Source organism: Rhea pennata, chromosome 15 (assembly GCF_028389875.1).
Source record: "Rhea pennata isolate bPtePen1 chromosome 15, bPtePen1.pri, whole genome shotgun sequence".
Taxonomy (NCBI): Eukaryota; Metazoa; Chordata; class Aves; order Rheiformes; family Rheidae; genus Rhea; species Rhea pennata.
This window is the reverse complement of record NC_084677.1, coordinates 14,738,388-14,752,340: the sequence shown is the minus strand read 5'-3', so window position 1 is coordinate 14,752,340 and position 13,953 is coordinate 14,738,388. Positions and strand designations below refer to the sequence as shown.

The following is a 13,953-nucleotide window of genomic DNA, read 5'->3' as shown; positions in this document are numbered from 1 at the left end:
GGAGGGAATTTTTTCAGTTACTAACAAAAATTACCAGATTTCTTCCCACTCTCCCCAAACTGGTTGGCATCCTGGGAAGCTGCACAGTGTTAACAGAGAAAGAATTAATTGGAGGAGTGTTCAGGCATTTTTCCAAATAACTTTCTTCTAGAGCATATTTGTGCATGACAAACAGATTTTGGTTAAAAGTACAATTATTAGTAGATGGAGAAAGTCATGTCTATTGGTAAATGAGAAAGTGCTGGATGTTGCTGATGAAGCACCAATGGAAGACACCAGTTTCTTCTCTCTCATCTTTGCAAGTTGTTGCAGGCAGTTTCACCACTACTTTTCACTAGCAAAGAATATCTTTTTTTTTTTTTCTCCACGATATTTGCGTCCTACTCTCACTCGCTTCAGATCCAGCAACTTCTTGTTTTGCAGGTAGGAGTGAAATAGTTTGCCCATGTATTCTTGAGAGTAGAAATTTGTCTTTATAAACTTGTTAAGCTATTGAAAGTCTGTGATTTCTACTCTGCGCAGAATTATAGACTTCAGAAGTTGTTTCAGAACTAGCAATCTCGAGCATAGGACAGACGGGGTACGACTGGAGTCACTTTGTGGTCCTGGAAGGTGCTCGAAGTAGTCACAGGATGGAACGGTGTTGGAAAGGTTGTGAGACAGATGAGTCTAACATGGATCCATGTTGCACTATTGCTCTAGGGGTGGTTACCTGAAAAATAACAGCAGCTTCAGAAAGGAGTAGTTTGATTTTGCTGATGGCTCTCCTGAAGGCAGCAGCCAGGTAATGAGGAGACCCAGGAACGAACTCTGAACAAGATGACCAGTTTTCTGCAGGTCTTCAGCTGACAGGGCAGCCCCTTGGGACTAGCCGCCTTGCCCTGCCTGGTGCCCTGCTCATTTCTGCAGAAGGCTCACCAACACCTGCTCTCCCACCCACTACATACGACACTGAAATGCTGTTCCTCACTTGCTTATAACCACCCTTCTGACCTTGGCCGCTGAATTGCGAGTAATTTCTGGATACATATATGTGTACTCTACTACTTCTTGTGGATGGTGCATGCTTGGCCTTCTAAAAATGACTCCTAAATATCTCATCTGTATTTGTTCTGCTTAGTCAGCAGTTTACTAGCTGCAACTGATGCTGCCATTCACGCGCCCTTCCGGATAGACGATTTCCCCGGAAACCTGTTTTACTTAACAGCAAGACTGGCATTTAAAGGGGATGGAAGCTTGTTTAGGCACCTATCTTTGATTTGTTTTTCTTCATCTATCGGCAGTTTTCTGCTACACTACAGCTTTAGTACGAGCAGAAAAGATGAGAAGGGCACCTTTGTGCTTTTGTCCTGGTTATGACCTTGATTTTCTGTGCAACCCTGGCCAGTCACTTTATCCCGCTGTGACTGCTGGCTGGGGAGAAGTGCAAGGGTCCTTGCTCACACTGACAGACCATGTGTAATATAGGTGCTAAGCACTACTCAGCTACATGTTTTGTTCTCCATGCTTTCCTCCAATGCTGTTGACTCTGGACGATTGCTGTGGCTCTGCACACCTGTGTTGGGAGCTTGAGCAGAAACTCCTGGGCAGTGCAGCATTCAGACTCCCAGGGAACAGTGGCCACCAGACCCGGGAACCAAATGTCTTGTGCTGCGCACTCATGCACAGCAGCAGCAGTGCAAACCTTGGCTGATGCGAAGGGTAGCCATCTCCACAGCAGTGCCTTTGCATGAGCAAAAGCCTGCAGTGTGATATTGCATGGGCTTTCTTTCCTCTCCAGCCACCTGAAGACTTAGCAGTCACTTTCCATCTGTTACTACCAAGTTGCATCTTGCCTGTGGACATCGCTGAGCTTTCCATGCTGGTAGGTGAAGCTCTACCTTCCCATTCCCATTTACTCCTTATCTGGAGCGGTTCTGGATGAGCTGAGCTGGTAAGTGAGGCTCCTGTCAGCGATGGTAAAATTGCTGTTATTAGTAAGCAACAACTCTTCCCCAGAAATTCTTGCTTTCACAGCAGAGCTATCATTAGTCTATGAACTGAATGTCATATAAGGAGTTTCCCATCTGTGACTTCTGCTGGCATTTTGAATAATTTTTGTGCTGTGTCTTTGTAGCCACCCCTTTTTCTGTAGTGTCTCTGGACTTTGCTATGGTAGAAAGCTGCCTCTCCTCTCCTCTAACCCTATGGCAGTTCTGTCATCCTGAGTTTATGGCATCTTTTTGGAAAGTTTCTAAAGTTCAGCCTTATGAGTTGCTACAGAATCAAGTCAGGGCAAATGAGGCCAACCAAAAAAGCAATCCCTTGCTTAAAATAGTAAATCCATGAAAGGAACAAAAGAGCAAGTATGGGGCAGTACATGGCTTTATGATTCAAGTAGGATTGGTTTGGAAAACTGCTGCTGCTCTGAAGAATGTCTTGGATGAGCAAGCCATTGCTTTTGAGGCAGCCAGGAGAGGGCGGCAGCCGCGGCTCCGGCTGCAGCACGTCCCGGCACGCAGCCTGGAAAAAATGTGTTTCCAGGAATTGCCATCATCCATCCTGAAGGCAGAATTCCCTTTCTCTCTCTGTATGAATCACGCTGATGTGAAGCTCGTTTTTATGTCCTGAATCCAGTTGAATTTAATAACACAGATTTTCTTTTCTACTCACCTGCCCAAAGTTAATCCCAAATTTTTCTCAAGTGTCTTCCACTGAGCCTTCCTGCTCCAGAAGCATGTGGCAGGGTTACGGGGGCCCTCTCCGCACAGGGCAAGTGCTTGGGAAAGGCAAAGCTGTTAGCCGCTCTGCAGGAAACATCCTCCCTCTCCTCCCGACCGAGCTGGACTCAGGCCTCCCTGCTCGCCTCTCCTTTGCGGCTGCTGTTTCAAAGGTATTTTTGGATGGGGAAGCCTGAAGCTTGGCCGCGGGCCGTTGCGAGCGTTACCGGCGCTGAGCTTGAGCGAAGCGGGGATGGAGAGGGTCGGCCTTCCCCGGAGCCCCCAACCCCGCTGGCCTCTCAAGCTCCCCCTACGAATAACCGAGAGGCCTGGCATGCCCTGGCGAGGGCATGGCAGGCTCTGCGGCTGCCCTTCCAGCCCAGCACCCGTTCCTCTTTGGTGGGTGACCCACCGTGCCGGAGGAGAGGGACAGGGCCAGTGTTTCAGCTTTCCAGCGCAGAGAGAGGGATCTACGTGTACTTCCCTTTTGAGTTAGTGACGAGTGTGTGAATGTTTCCAGAGGTTTTCCTCTCCTATGCAAGTCTGCAGAGGAAGCGAGCAGCTACCGCTCACGGCTCCGAGCCTGGGAGCAGTTCTGGAGATCCCCTTGTGCATCCGCCAAAAGACAGTCGTCACACTAACACCGCTCCTTGCGGCAGGACCAGCGGCAGGGATCGTTTGGCTTTACTCGCTGTGCTCTCTGCCTGCGCTACGCCTCTCCCCCTGGCCCCGAGCAGGAGCACGTCAGCCTTCGCCGTGCTCAGCAGCGCTGCTGGCGGAGGGGGAAGAGACCTGGATAGAGAGGAACATTTGGTGATGGGGCAAACGAGAGGGAGAAGCGACACCCGTGCTTCAAACCGAAACGGGAAGCGGAGGGGAGCTCTGTGCGTGGAGGAGAGCTGCCCTGGCTTAACTTGGGTCTGTAGTTCGGACGGCCCAGGCGCCTACGTGGATGTGTCTGGTGTTGAGCCTTCAGACAAAACGAAACATGGCCTCAAAATACAAGTGCCTACAGAGAACTTGGCATGGGTTTGGAGCTGCACTGTGGCTTTAGGCCAGCGTAAGAAAAGCCCTTAGAGAACAACAGATTGCATCAAAAATATATGTTAGGAATCTCAGAAAAAGAAACACCTTTTATTCCTGTTCAGGGAGCTCCTGTTTCTCTCTGATAGCAACAACTTGTGTTGAGAAAGATCAGAAGCAGGGCAATAATGTAACCAAAGCCGCGTGAGCAGAGCTGGCCCAACCGAAGGCAGGCCCGCGCTAGTTTTCCTCCCACCTCCAGCGGTGAGGGGACGATTCCCCTTTGGACAGTTTTCTTGAACTCAGTTTCCTCCGCAAGGAGGAAAATTTGTCTCCGAGAACTTTCCGTAGCCCTGTGTTGTCCCTAGCAAAGGGCAGATCCTTCTTCATAGCAGGCAGTTGTCCTGTAAACATTTCCCACTTTGCCAGGGCATCCACAGTCTGGTCTACCTGCGCCAGTTCCTCCTCGGAGACGTTCCTCTCCAGGGCAGCGATGCACGTCTCCAGCCACAGCTCGTACTCCTTAATGCTGTCCGTGGGCCGGGCGGTGAGCTGTGGCTGGTTGTGTACCTCTGCCGGCAAGCACGAGCGCTCGTCCTGCTCCAGCTCCTGTCCGATGGAGAGGGCCTGGCTGCACGTGTCGGGCGTCAGCGGCTCGGACAAGGAGGTCACTGCCTCGGAGTCGTTCTCGCAGCACATGCCGGAGTCTGAGCTGAACGGAAGGAGATCCTCGGAGGCCGACGGCTCTGCTGACTCTTGCCTTGGCCAGCTGGACAGCACGGTCTGTGTCCAAGCGTAGAGCTTCTGCGATGAGAGGAGAAATGTTTTCATTTTAGAGAACGAGAGAGAACAGGTAAGCCTTTCTCAAGGTTTGCTGGATAAACCTAGGCATCTCAGGTGCCTTGGTTTGAGGTGCTGCAGTGCTCTCTGCTAGAAGGTGGGTTCAGACAACTCATGGTTACCCTATGGAGCAGGGGCTTTTTGCTCCCTCATTTTTCTGGAGACCCTGTCTGTGGCAGAGCTGCCTCCCAGCGAGATGTGGGCTGTATCCACCCCACTAGCGGGTGGTAGGAGAGAAATGGCACAAGCTCCCACCCCCTGTGGTGCGTGATCTCGGCCAGAGCCAAGCTGGTACCACTCTGGAGGAAGCTGGGACAATGTTAAGGCTCCTGAGATAAAGATGAATAATCTTGTTTCATCGTATTACTAACTCCTATGGTAATGTGCACTTTATGGCTCAGAACAGCTCTTTGCCTCTGAAGCTGAAACACACAAGAGGGAAGGCTGGGCTCCAGGAAAGAACTAATGAAAGGAAAATGTCTGAGACAATTTCCTTTCTAAATATTAAATACTACAGTGGGGCATACAAGGGGTTGCTTCTGGCACATTTATTCCTTAAGCTTTGGGGAATGAATCACAGCACTCCAGCCATCACCGGATAAAAGGTGATCTCTGTCTGGCTTGTTGGCATGCGTTGGGTTTGGGGTGTGCGTGTGTATTTTTTTTTCTGCTTTTTCACACCCTTGTGGCCTATTTCCTTATCTTTATTTTCTACAGCTCCCAGCTGATGCCTTTGCACAGCCTTGCAATTGCTCTGAGAAACACACTGGTGGCAGTTAAGGAATATGAAGTCGAGCATCTCCCCGGCGTGCGGTGCGCCGTGATGGGTCCGGGTGTGCTCGGCTCAGGGCAAGCCCTGGGCTGTCCTGTGCCAGCAGTGGGCACCAAATCCCCCAGCCCTACAGAGCTCCCTTTCCCCACAGCTTCCCACTTCTCCCTTCCCTCTCTCCTCCCCTATTGCTCTTTCTTTAGGCAAGTGACAGAAAAGATAAAGAGCTCAAATCGAGTGAGTGGGAGAAGTCGGCCCTGTTTCTCATTTCAGTCTGTGCATGGAGCCTCAGGGAAGAATTTCATACAAGAGTAAAATGGACTCTTTCAGCCAAGTTAATCCGCCCAGCTCCCTCCCTCTGGGGCAAGAAAAAATGTAAAGGGACAACTTTCCTCCTGCCTCATCCTACCTCCAGCGTCCCTTCCCTCCCCCTGGGTTCAGGAAACAAAGAAGGCACCAGACACTGTGCTAGGAGCCAGACCAGGGTCTGTCTGAAAGCTGCAACAAGCCCGTAGTGTTATAATATCTCTTAAGATTCCCAAGACAAGTGAATTTTAGAAAGAAATGCAACTGTTAGGAAGCACGAGTCCTAAGAAAATGCTGAGATGAGGATGGATTATTTAAGTCAAAAGCAGGGGATAATTGACCCAAGATCACCTCAAAAAAAAAAAAAGAAAAAAAAAATCTTTCCTGTCTCTCAGCCTCTGGCTGGCTTATTTGATTGAAAGTTGTGAAGGTATTTTTATAGCTGCAGCCTCATTTTTCTGTTCTCTTGCTTAACCAGAAAGGGATAACCTCCTTATGATTTTTTTCCTGCAGGAGCATTTTAAATGGATGCCCACACCAAGTAAATGGCTAGGAATAAAACCCATTGCCTGATGTTTTGCAGGGCTCCAGTTTGAGCACTGGGTCAGTCTGCATCCGTCTGCAGCAGCAGCTTCTCTCAGTGTGGCTGATGTACAGACTGCTATGCCAGAGCCATCAGGGATGGTGGTGCTTGGAGGTAGGGACTGCCGGGCTGTGCGTACCTACAGGTACCTCTGGTTTGCTGAATACTTAAGGCAAAGTGCTATTTTCTGCACTGACCAGAGAGTACATCCTTAGCAAAGCCAATCAGATTGATTCTGCATAGGAATTTCTCAAGCCTGGGGTATCGCAAGCCCATCAGCAATGCAGCCACACTGTGCCTGAGAGCAAGTCTAAGCTGTACTACACAGTCCACCAAGAATCAACAGGGGTGAGCTAGGGTGGGTGTTCCCTGTGGCTGAAAACATGAGCCTTGCCCTTAGCCAAGCTCTAGTCCTCAAATGTCAATAGTTTAGCTCTGATGAAGCAGTGTCTGCACCTAAGCTAGGGAACTTGTGAAAGGCTGCCGACACTGCCGGTGACACAGTGAGGATCTGTGCCGCTCGCCCAAGCTCCAGCAACAGCCCAGGCTTTGGGTTTTTTGCAGTGTGGCCACTACAAATACTGCAAACTAATGTGTGTGCTAGATAGAACTAGAGCAGCTGGGAACCGTGGTCGTGATGAGGAAACGCAGTGTGAATTGTTTTGCTTTCAGTTTTCAAGATAATTCACACTGGAGTGAGCAGCTCCAAGTGCCGCATGTTTCCAGGTGCAACTCAGATAAACACCGAGCGGTTCGTCCCCTTATCTAACAACTGGTTTCCTGTCCCACATGCTCTTCTGCCTATACCCATGTCTCGGTCACTGACTTTAGCAGCTTCACCTGCTTCTTGGGAGGAAGAGGGCATTTCCCTTACTTATTACAGTCTGGGACTGTTATGTCGTGGGAGAGGGTGACTCTTGCTAGTTCTCCAAACATGACTTCGAACTTGCCCTTGACCAGCCACGGCCCTTCAAAACGTGATTTGCAAGTAACTTTGCTTTCTGATCTGATAGAGTCTCCAAATGCTCTGTGGTTTCTTTTATCTAGTTGTTTAACAATCTTACCTATCTCTGGCATTTATACCTCTTGCCTCAAGGCAGTAGCAAAGCCCCTTATGGAGATTATCACAGCTGAAGTATTCAGGCTTTGCTCTGTCTAGTGAAGCTTGTCATTGTCAAGGAAGCAGATGTGGCATTTGGGAAGTTTATCCTTCTTCTGGTTTGGGTTCATGGTGGCCAGAGGATGCTGAGCCAATTATAGCATTAGCTGCAGTTGCAAAGGGACAACATTTTTAGAAATGCTTAATGCAGATGGCCGTTCTCTTCTAGGAAGCAATAACTAGATGCTAACAGGTCAGGCTGCTGTTTATTCCTCTGGTGTTTGGAGCTATTTGGGGGATTTCTCAGACATAAGCAAGGGCCAAATGGCCACAGAGTCAGGGTCCAGCAGTGCAGTGCACACATGGGCAAGCAGCAAAACCACACGAGCTTGTTCTTTGGCCACACGCTTTGACGTGCCTCTGTGCGAGAGTCTGATTGCAAGCGGAATGAAACGAGCAGCATCCCTGTTCTCGTTCTGCATGGATCTGTTACAGATAAAATCCACAGGCTTTAAAATAAGCAGCCATGGAAAATCTTGTCTCTGAGCATGATGCATGTCAGATGGGGGAAGTTACAGCCAAGGAGCAGATGGCTATGGAGTGAGAGTGGTAGGATTATTTATAATCCACCAGCCATTTGGCTACTGAATCTGGCTCTGCAGACAACAGAGACAGAAACCCCTTCTGAGTGCCACGGCAGTGTTAGCACTGTTCTTGAGGGTGCCTAAATGTGGTGGTAGCAGTTTGGGGTGGGGGGAGAGGTGAAAGATCAGTTTGGGGCCCTTCCTTTATTATGGAGTACCATATCTGATAAGTTGGGATCCTTCGTTATATCTCTAAATAGAGGAACTGCAGCAAAGAACCCAGCTAATATTTTCTCTGTTCCCAGCAGCCCTGAAGAGGCAGAAAACTGTGCTGGCACATAGGAAAGGGCGCAGAGGTGGCAATCGCTGCATCTGACTGCAGCTCTGGCCACGCTTGTTCTGGCTTGAAATCTGCCCACCCTTCCTGGCCTTGTTTTCCAGAGTTGTAAAATGGGGTAGGGCTGTTGCACTGTCTCTTTCTGTGAACACTGCAGCTGAAAGCTCTGGAGATTGAGTAAAGTGCTAAGAGACAGTCACAGGCTGTCTCTTATTTAGGCATCTTATTTAGGCCTCTTAGCAGCTCGCACCGAGCCCGGGGTGAGCTGCCTGATGGCTGTGCTCCCTGTTTTCCCTCTTGCTCCAGGAAGAGCTGTTGGGTCTGTCTCTCACCCTGTAGCGCTCAACGAGTTTGAAGCCCACGACGTACTGCAGCTTGCGGAGGCAGATGGGACACGGCTCCAGGGGCCGCAGCAGGGCTTCGTCGAGGCTCAGCGCGCCCTGCATGATGCACTGCAGCCAGCGGCAGGTCCCCAGCCCCATCAGATGGCAGATCTCATGGCAGGTCACCTTTCAGGAAAGCAAAGATCACAGCAGCACATGGTCACTCAAGCTTCCTGCTTCTACCACCCCTGCTCTGTGGGGCGAAGGTGGGTTTTACCCAGGCCTGAAATACAAATCCTACATTGCAAGAAACATGGGGTGCAGGAGGTTGCTAGTTCTACCTTACAGCACTGGACCATCTCCAGGGCGCTGAACGGCAATGTCCGGTCTCTGTTTTCCTTGCTGACTTCGCACAACCATTCCTTCTGCGCGATGGGAGTCAAGCTGCTACAACCAGCCTGGGGGAAATCCCCAGAAAATCTGGCAAAGCTGCAGACTCCTACTTCTGTAAAGAGAGGCACATGCAAGTGAGGCACTGGCTCTCTTGTGACTGCCTCTCACCTTAGATAGCATGAAAAGAAAGCTGTTGTAGCATAGTCCAGTTTAGCACACTGCACTTCACTGCACAGCATGCATCAGGACATGCTTCCCAAAGGGTGTCTAGTACATCAGGCTCCTTTGCCTAAATCAGCATCCTGAGTCTTAACTCCCCTAATTTTAAATTGGAGGGAGGGGGAAGGGGAAAAAAATACGCAGTTCCTCTTATTAGAGAGCTGAATGAAATTTTGAGGATAAGATTTAGCTTTTCTAGTCTCTCGGAGAAGGCTTTTTGGTGGGGTTTTTTGGTTGGTTGGTTGGGGTTTTTTTTTGTTGTTGTTGTTTTTTTGCATTCTGTACTAGGAGATCATCAGATGCAAATCCCACCTTGTCCTGGCAGAAATTTGCTGAATGTGAAGCTCCAGGTCTCACATGGATAAAGGTCCAGCAGTGTAAGTCCCAGGACACACAGGGCATCCATGGGCTTGTTGTTCTTCAGGAAATTCAGGATCCCATCTGGTCAAACACAAGAGAGATGTTCATTAAAGTGAAGCATCCCTGGAAGGCCTGCAAGAGCCAGGTTTCCTCATGCTAACAGAAAAGAGCCTGTAATCCAAGCCACAGCTTGGCAGAGCTGCTGGACTCAGTATCCTGGATGGAGAATCACTGCTGTATGGCCCTCTCCCTCCAACTGGAGTTTGAGCAAACCAAACCTCCTTTGAGGTGGTGCTGAGCGCCGAGTTAAATCAAAGAAAAACCATGGGTAGATTCCTGTTTTTTTGCTGGGTGAATTCAGCACTAATCCATGGAAATAAGTGCCTGGAACTGTAGGAATTTCCCTACAGGCATTTGAGAGCCAGCCTGTAGCAGCCCCATTGCTGCGGCGTTGGGTCTCTGCTGAGTGCAGACGGCCCCAGGTACCCAGAAACTGCTTGTTTCAAAGGGATGTTTGTGCAGCAGGAGTTTGGCAACTGGTAAACCCATCTCTCTAGGGATCCATGTGACACTTGAACCCCAATTTCCTAACATGAAAGGCCAGTGAAGTCCCCACCCGTGCCACTCAGGCCACAAATTTACTTTGGCTTTGGACAAGAGGTGGGAGAGCTCAGGGTACGTGAAATCTGCAGCCTTCAAGCTGATTTAACCACTTTTCAGCTCTGGATCTAAACAAAACAATACTGATAAGTGCAAACAGTAGAGGAAAATATGATGAAAATCGCTTTGTTTTTTATTCTTGTTTCCAGGCTCAAAGTTCGGGGTTTTCCACAGCAACAGGATTTCTCCCTTCTCACTCCCTTCCTCCCCCCTCCCTGCTCTGGTGGTGGAGGGACGTTTCAGGCATTTCCGAAGGGAGCGCTCATGCCATCGTCACAAGCTGATGTCTCTGCTGGCTCCACTCTGCCAGACCTTACCTGCGTGCAGCTGCACTCGATCCGAGTCCTGGCTGTGGCGGTAGCAGCAGTGAATCGAAGAGATGGGAATGGAGGGGAGGCACTTTACACGGAGGCCCAGGAAGAAAGACTCGACGCAGCTTTGGAGGGAATCCAGCAGCGAGAGCCCTGCAGGCCCTTCGATTAAGTCTACGGAGAGAAGCTCTATGATCAGTTCCTTGAAGTCAGGGTGAACCATGAGGTCTGAAGGGGATTTCTAGGGCTGGCTGCAGCAATTGGGGAGAAGAAAGGCTGTCTCATTCTGAAGTTAATTGCTTACTATGGGATGTGGTAGACATCTGGTGATGGTTATATACATATTGAAGGAGAAACGGGGGCTCTTTCAGAGGAGCTGCTCAAGGAATGACCGCTCTCTCTCGAAACAGAGCAGATGCTCTAGGAAGGTTGTCTCTGAGATAAGTCGTGCAGAAAAATTAACCTACAGGGCAAGGGAGAACGTCTATTTTTCATGAACTGGCAGGGATATTGCAAAGATAAATGGGCTTTTAAATTAAGAGGAGTTCCAGAACTGCTGTTTTATCCAACATTATTTTACCTAAATATCTATATCTCTCTATATATATTCATAGCATGTCTTACCCAAAGGCATACATGGCATTTATAGGAGACATTTACTGACAGTTGTCATCACAGCTTGTAACTCTGGATTAGAGTTAGGCATGTCAGAGCCTTTGGTATTACAAATTTATCTCTACAGTGGCAGTTGTCTTTCACAGGTTAGTGCTTAGAAGAAGCCAATAGGTATTAATGTACTCAGCACCACCCACCTCCCTCCCTGTCTTTCCGGGTAGCTCAGTCAAGACACTGCGTTTCCTTAACCCGCATTACCTATAGGCTGCAGGTAAATGTGCTTTCGATAGAAATTCTGCTTCCTCCTCAACATGGAGTGGTAGAAAGTTTCAAAGTCCTCAGGGGCATCGGGATGGCTAAGGAGCCAGTCAAAAGCCGTCCTGATGAGCAGCGTGCAGAAGAGCGTTCTCTGGGGGTTGTAGGCTTCGGAAAGGAACAGCTTCTCTGCACTAGAGAAAGCTTTGGCGTAGAGCTCCTGCAGGGCTGGATTGGTCGAGATCAGAGCATCCTTCAGAGCCCGGGGCCCGAAGCTGAATTCCTGAGCATGTTTGCACTGCAGCATTTTGGAGAGTGCCACAGATTGTGGCACTGCCTGGAGGAGTGGATACAACCATCAGTACATGGCCTTGCAAAACACATTTGCTCTCAGAGCAGTTTGTCCCAAGATCCCAACCACAAGGTTTGACTGAGTATTGGTTGTACTGTGCTTGGACCTGGCCGAAAGCCCTGTGCTTTTGTGTGACTACAGCTGATGCAGGATGCTCTGCATCAGGGCCACATATATCTCTGGTTTATGGGAAACGTAACAGTGGGTGGCGCTCAAGAATGCGTAGCCCCATTATTGCTACCAGACATCCAAATTAAATCATCTGGTTTGTGTGTGTGGGGGGGGGGGGGGGGGGAGGACACTGGTGACCCATCCCAATAACATAGCAAATATTCCTGTGTATTTGCAGTCATCTGCACTAGCCCTTGTGTGTCATTGAGAAGTGGTGTTCCTTTCTGCTTTAGCTAAAACTCACCAATGTTGGGGCTCTCAAAGGCACAGAAATCCAGGTCAGGAGGAAATAAGAGGACCTTGGCCTTTATTTTTAGGGCATGCCATCTGGCAGCCCTAAGCCTAAACTTCTGACTGATTGGACACCAATAAAAGCAGCTATGCACTGTTGACAATTCCCTCTAACAGCTTTTAATCCTTGTTCTTAGGTACTGGCCTGGGTCATTTGCTAACTCGCAGCGCTGTCGTCAGGCAACAAGATATGGCCAGCCTGATGGGCAGGTGGGACATGGCACACATCAGTTGTGTTTCCTGTTGTACTTCTCTGGCTAGATACTTATGGGCTGGCCCACTGCCATCATGTCACTTCATGAGCAACTTCATGTCATGCTATGTTAGCATCAAGAATGTTGGTGATGATGCTAAGTGGTAAATAAGGAGCAAATAACATTCCACAGCAGACAAATTAATTCATAGCATCCTGGAAATATCCTTCCCAGGGTACAAAGGCCAGCATTTTCCAAAAAGCTGCAGAGATCAGGCACCTGACCTCTATTTCCCATTGCAATATATGCACCTATAAAGATCCTAGTGAGTATCTTGGAGAAAGCAGAGAGAGAAAAAGTGCTACCCCTATGGCTACAGTATGTCTGGGTTTTCCAAAGGCATTTGTTTTTGCAAGGAGATCATGTCAAGTAGAATTAGAGTATTTTGGAACAGTCCTTTGGCAGAGCCACCAGCATCTGGATTCCTGGCTATGAGGACTCCACTTGCATTGCCCTGACTCCATGGTGCATGCAAGGCTGATACCACAGGATGACTGACCAATATACGGATGTTGCACACATGGTCAGGATGTGCACACTGAATCCAAATTGTTCTGGAGCATTGTATTTACTGCACATATTTCCACCCAAGAAATCCATGAGCAATATGGGAGTCTAAGCCAGAAATTGTCTGAAATGCATAGCTTACAGAGAAAGTCCTTAGGTCTTTGAGTTATGCTGTGAAAACAAAAGGCATGTGCTGGAAAATGGTCAACAAATCCTATTGATCATCATCTTGAGCCTTAGGAGCTTGACACAAGCAAGGGCTCCATCACTTTGCCTACAGCAGAATGACAGTACACGTGTACACACACGAGCCCTGCATTTCTAGGAAGGAGTACTATCTTCTATTAGGCAAGTTAAGCCTATTTTAAAAGAAACCAGACAAGCTTTTTGAAGAAAACTGTAAGCTGTTGACCATCACTATTGGACAACATGTATGTAACCACAGGGGAAAAAGAAAAAGAAAGATGTGAAATATTTTTAGAAGGAATTGATTAAGTAGCTCTGCAGCCCACCTCTGTCAAGTAAGTGACTTTCAATGGCTCTTGAGAACAGTGATAAAACAGTGAATTCAATATGTAAAAAAATAGTACAAATAGGATGCAAGTTCTTTCCTCAGTTACTCAGAGATAGCTCTGGTAGTTTGTGCTAAAATAGAAAGATGGCAGTCCAATAAAATTAATATTTAATTTCTTTACATCTAACCAAGTAACCCTTGGGAAGATACTTGGGTGCACAAGCAGTCCTTAAAAAGACTCATTTTTATGCTCTTTTTTGGCACTACTAGTAGATAGCAAAGGAGAGGGAATGAGTAAGCAGCTTTCTTTTATTCCTGTAAGCTTTGTATTTTGCTAGCGTTAACACCTGACTGCAGACAGCACAGTGGGACCTGAAGTGGTAACAGAGGCCTAATCCAATAGCAGCTTAGAAATAAGACCTGCAACGCTTTCTCGGCCACCTCTTTGCATTGCTAAATTGTTTCTGCTGATTTTTACAGGTAGAAAC

The 13,953-nt window shown here is 48.4% G+C and overlaps 1 protein-coding gene across 2 annotated transcripts; it reads right to left on the bottom strand.

Annotated features, from left to right (window-relative positions):
• Window positions 1-3,962: 3,962 nt before the first annotated feature.
• On the bottom strand, window positions 3,963-11,683 carry AMZ1 (archaelysin family metallopeptidase 1). Of its 2 annotated transcripts, none has more exons than XM_062587845.1 (6): window positions 11,380-11,683; window positions 10,513-10,680; window positions 9,488-9,616; window positions 8,905-9,068; window positions 8,573-8,749; window positions 3,963-4,526 (listed from the first exon to the last, which is right to left on the bottom strand). In XM_062587845.1, the coding sequence occupies exons 1-6, from the start codon at window positions 11,681-11,683 to the stop codon at window positions 3,963-3,965; spliced, it is 1,506 nt and encodes a 501-aa protein (XP_062443829.1). The 2 variants fall into 2 exon arrangements, with proteins under 2 accessions (XP_062443829.1, XP_062443830.1); XM_062587846.1 differs by having other exon boundaries at window positions 8,573-8,680.
• Window positions 11,684-13,953: the final 2,270 nt, after the last annotated feature.

Coding starts and splice junctions, on each gene's coding strand:
- AMZ1 (XM_062587845.1), bottom strand. CDS start 11,683: ATGCTGCAGTGCAAACATGCTCAGGAATTCAGCTTCGGGCCCCGGGCT. Junction 9,069..9,487: donor CAAATTTCTGCCAGGACAAG/GTGGGATTTGCA, acceptor CTCTCTTTACAG/AAGTAGGAGTCTGCAGCTTT. Junction 8,750..8,904: donor AGATGGTCCAGTGCTGTAAG/GTAGAACTAGCA, acceptor CTTTCCTGAAAG/GTGACCTGCCATGAGATCTG.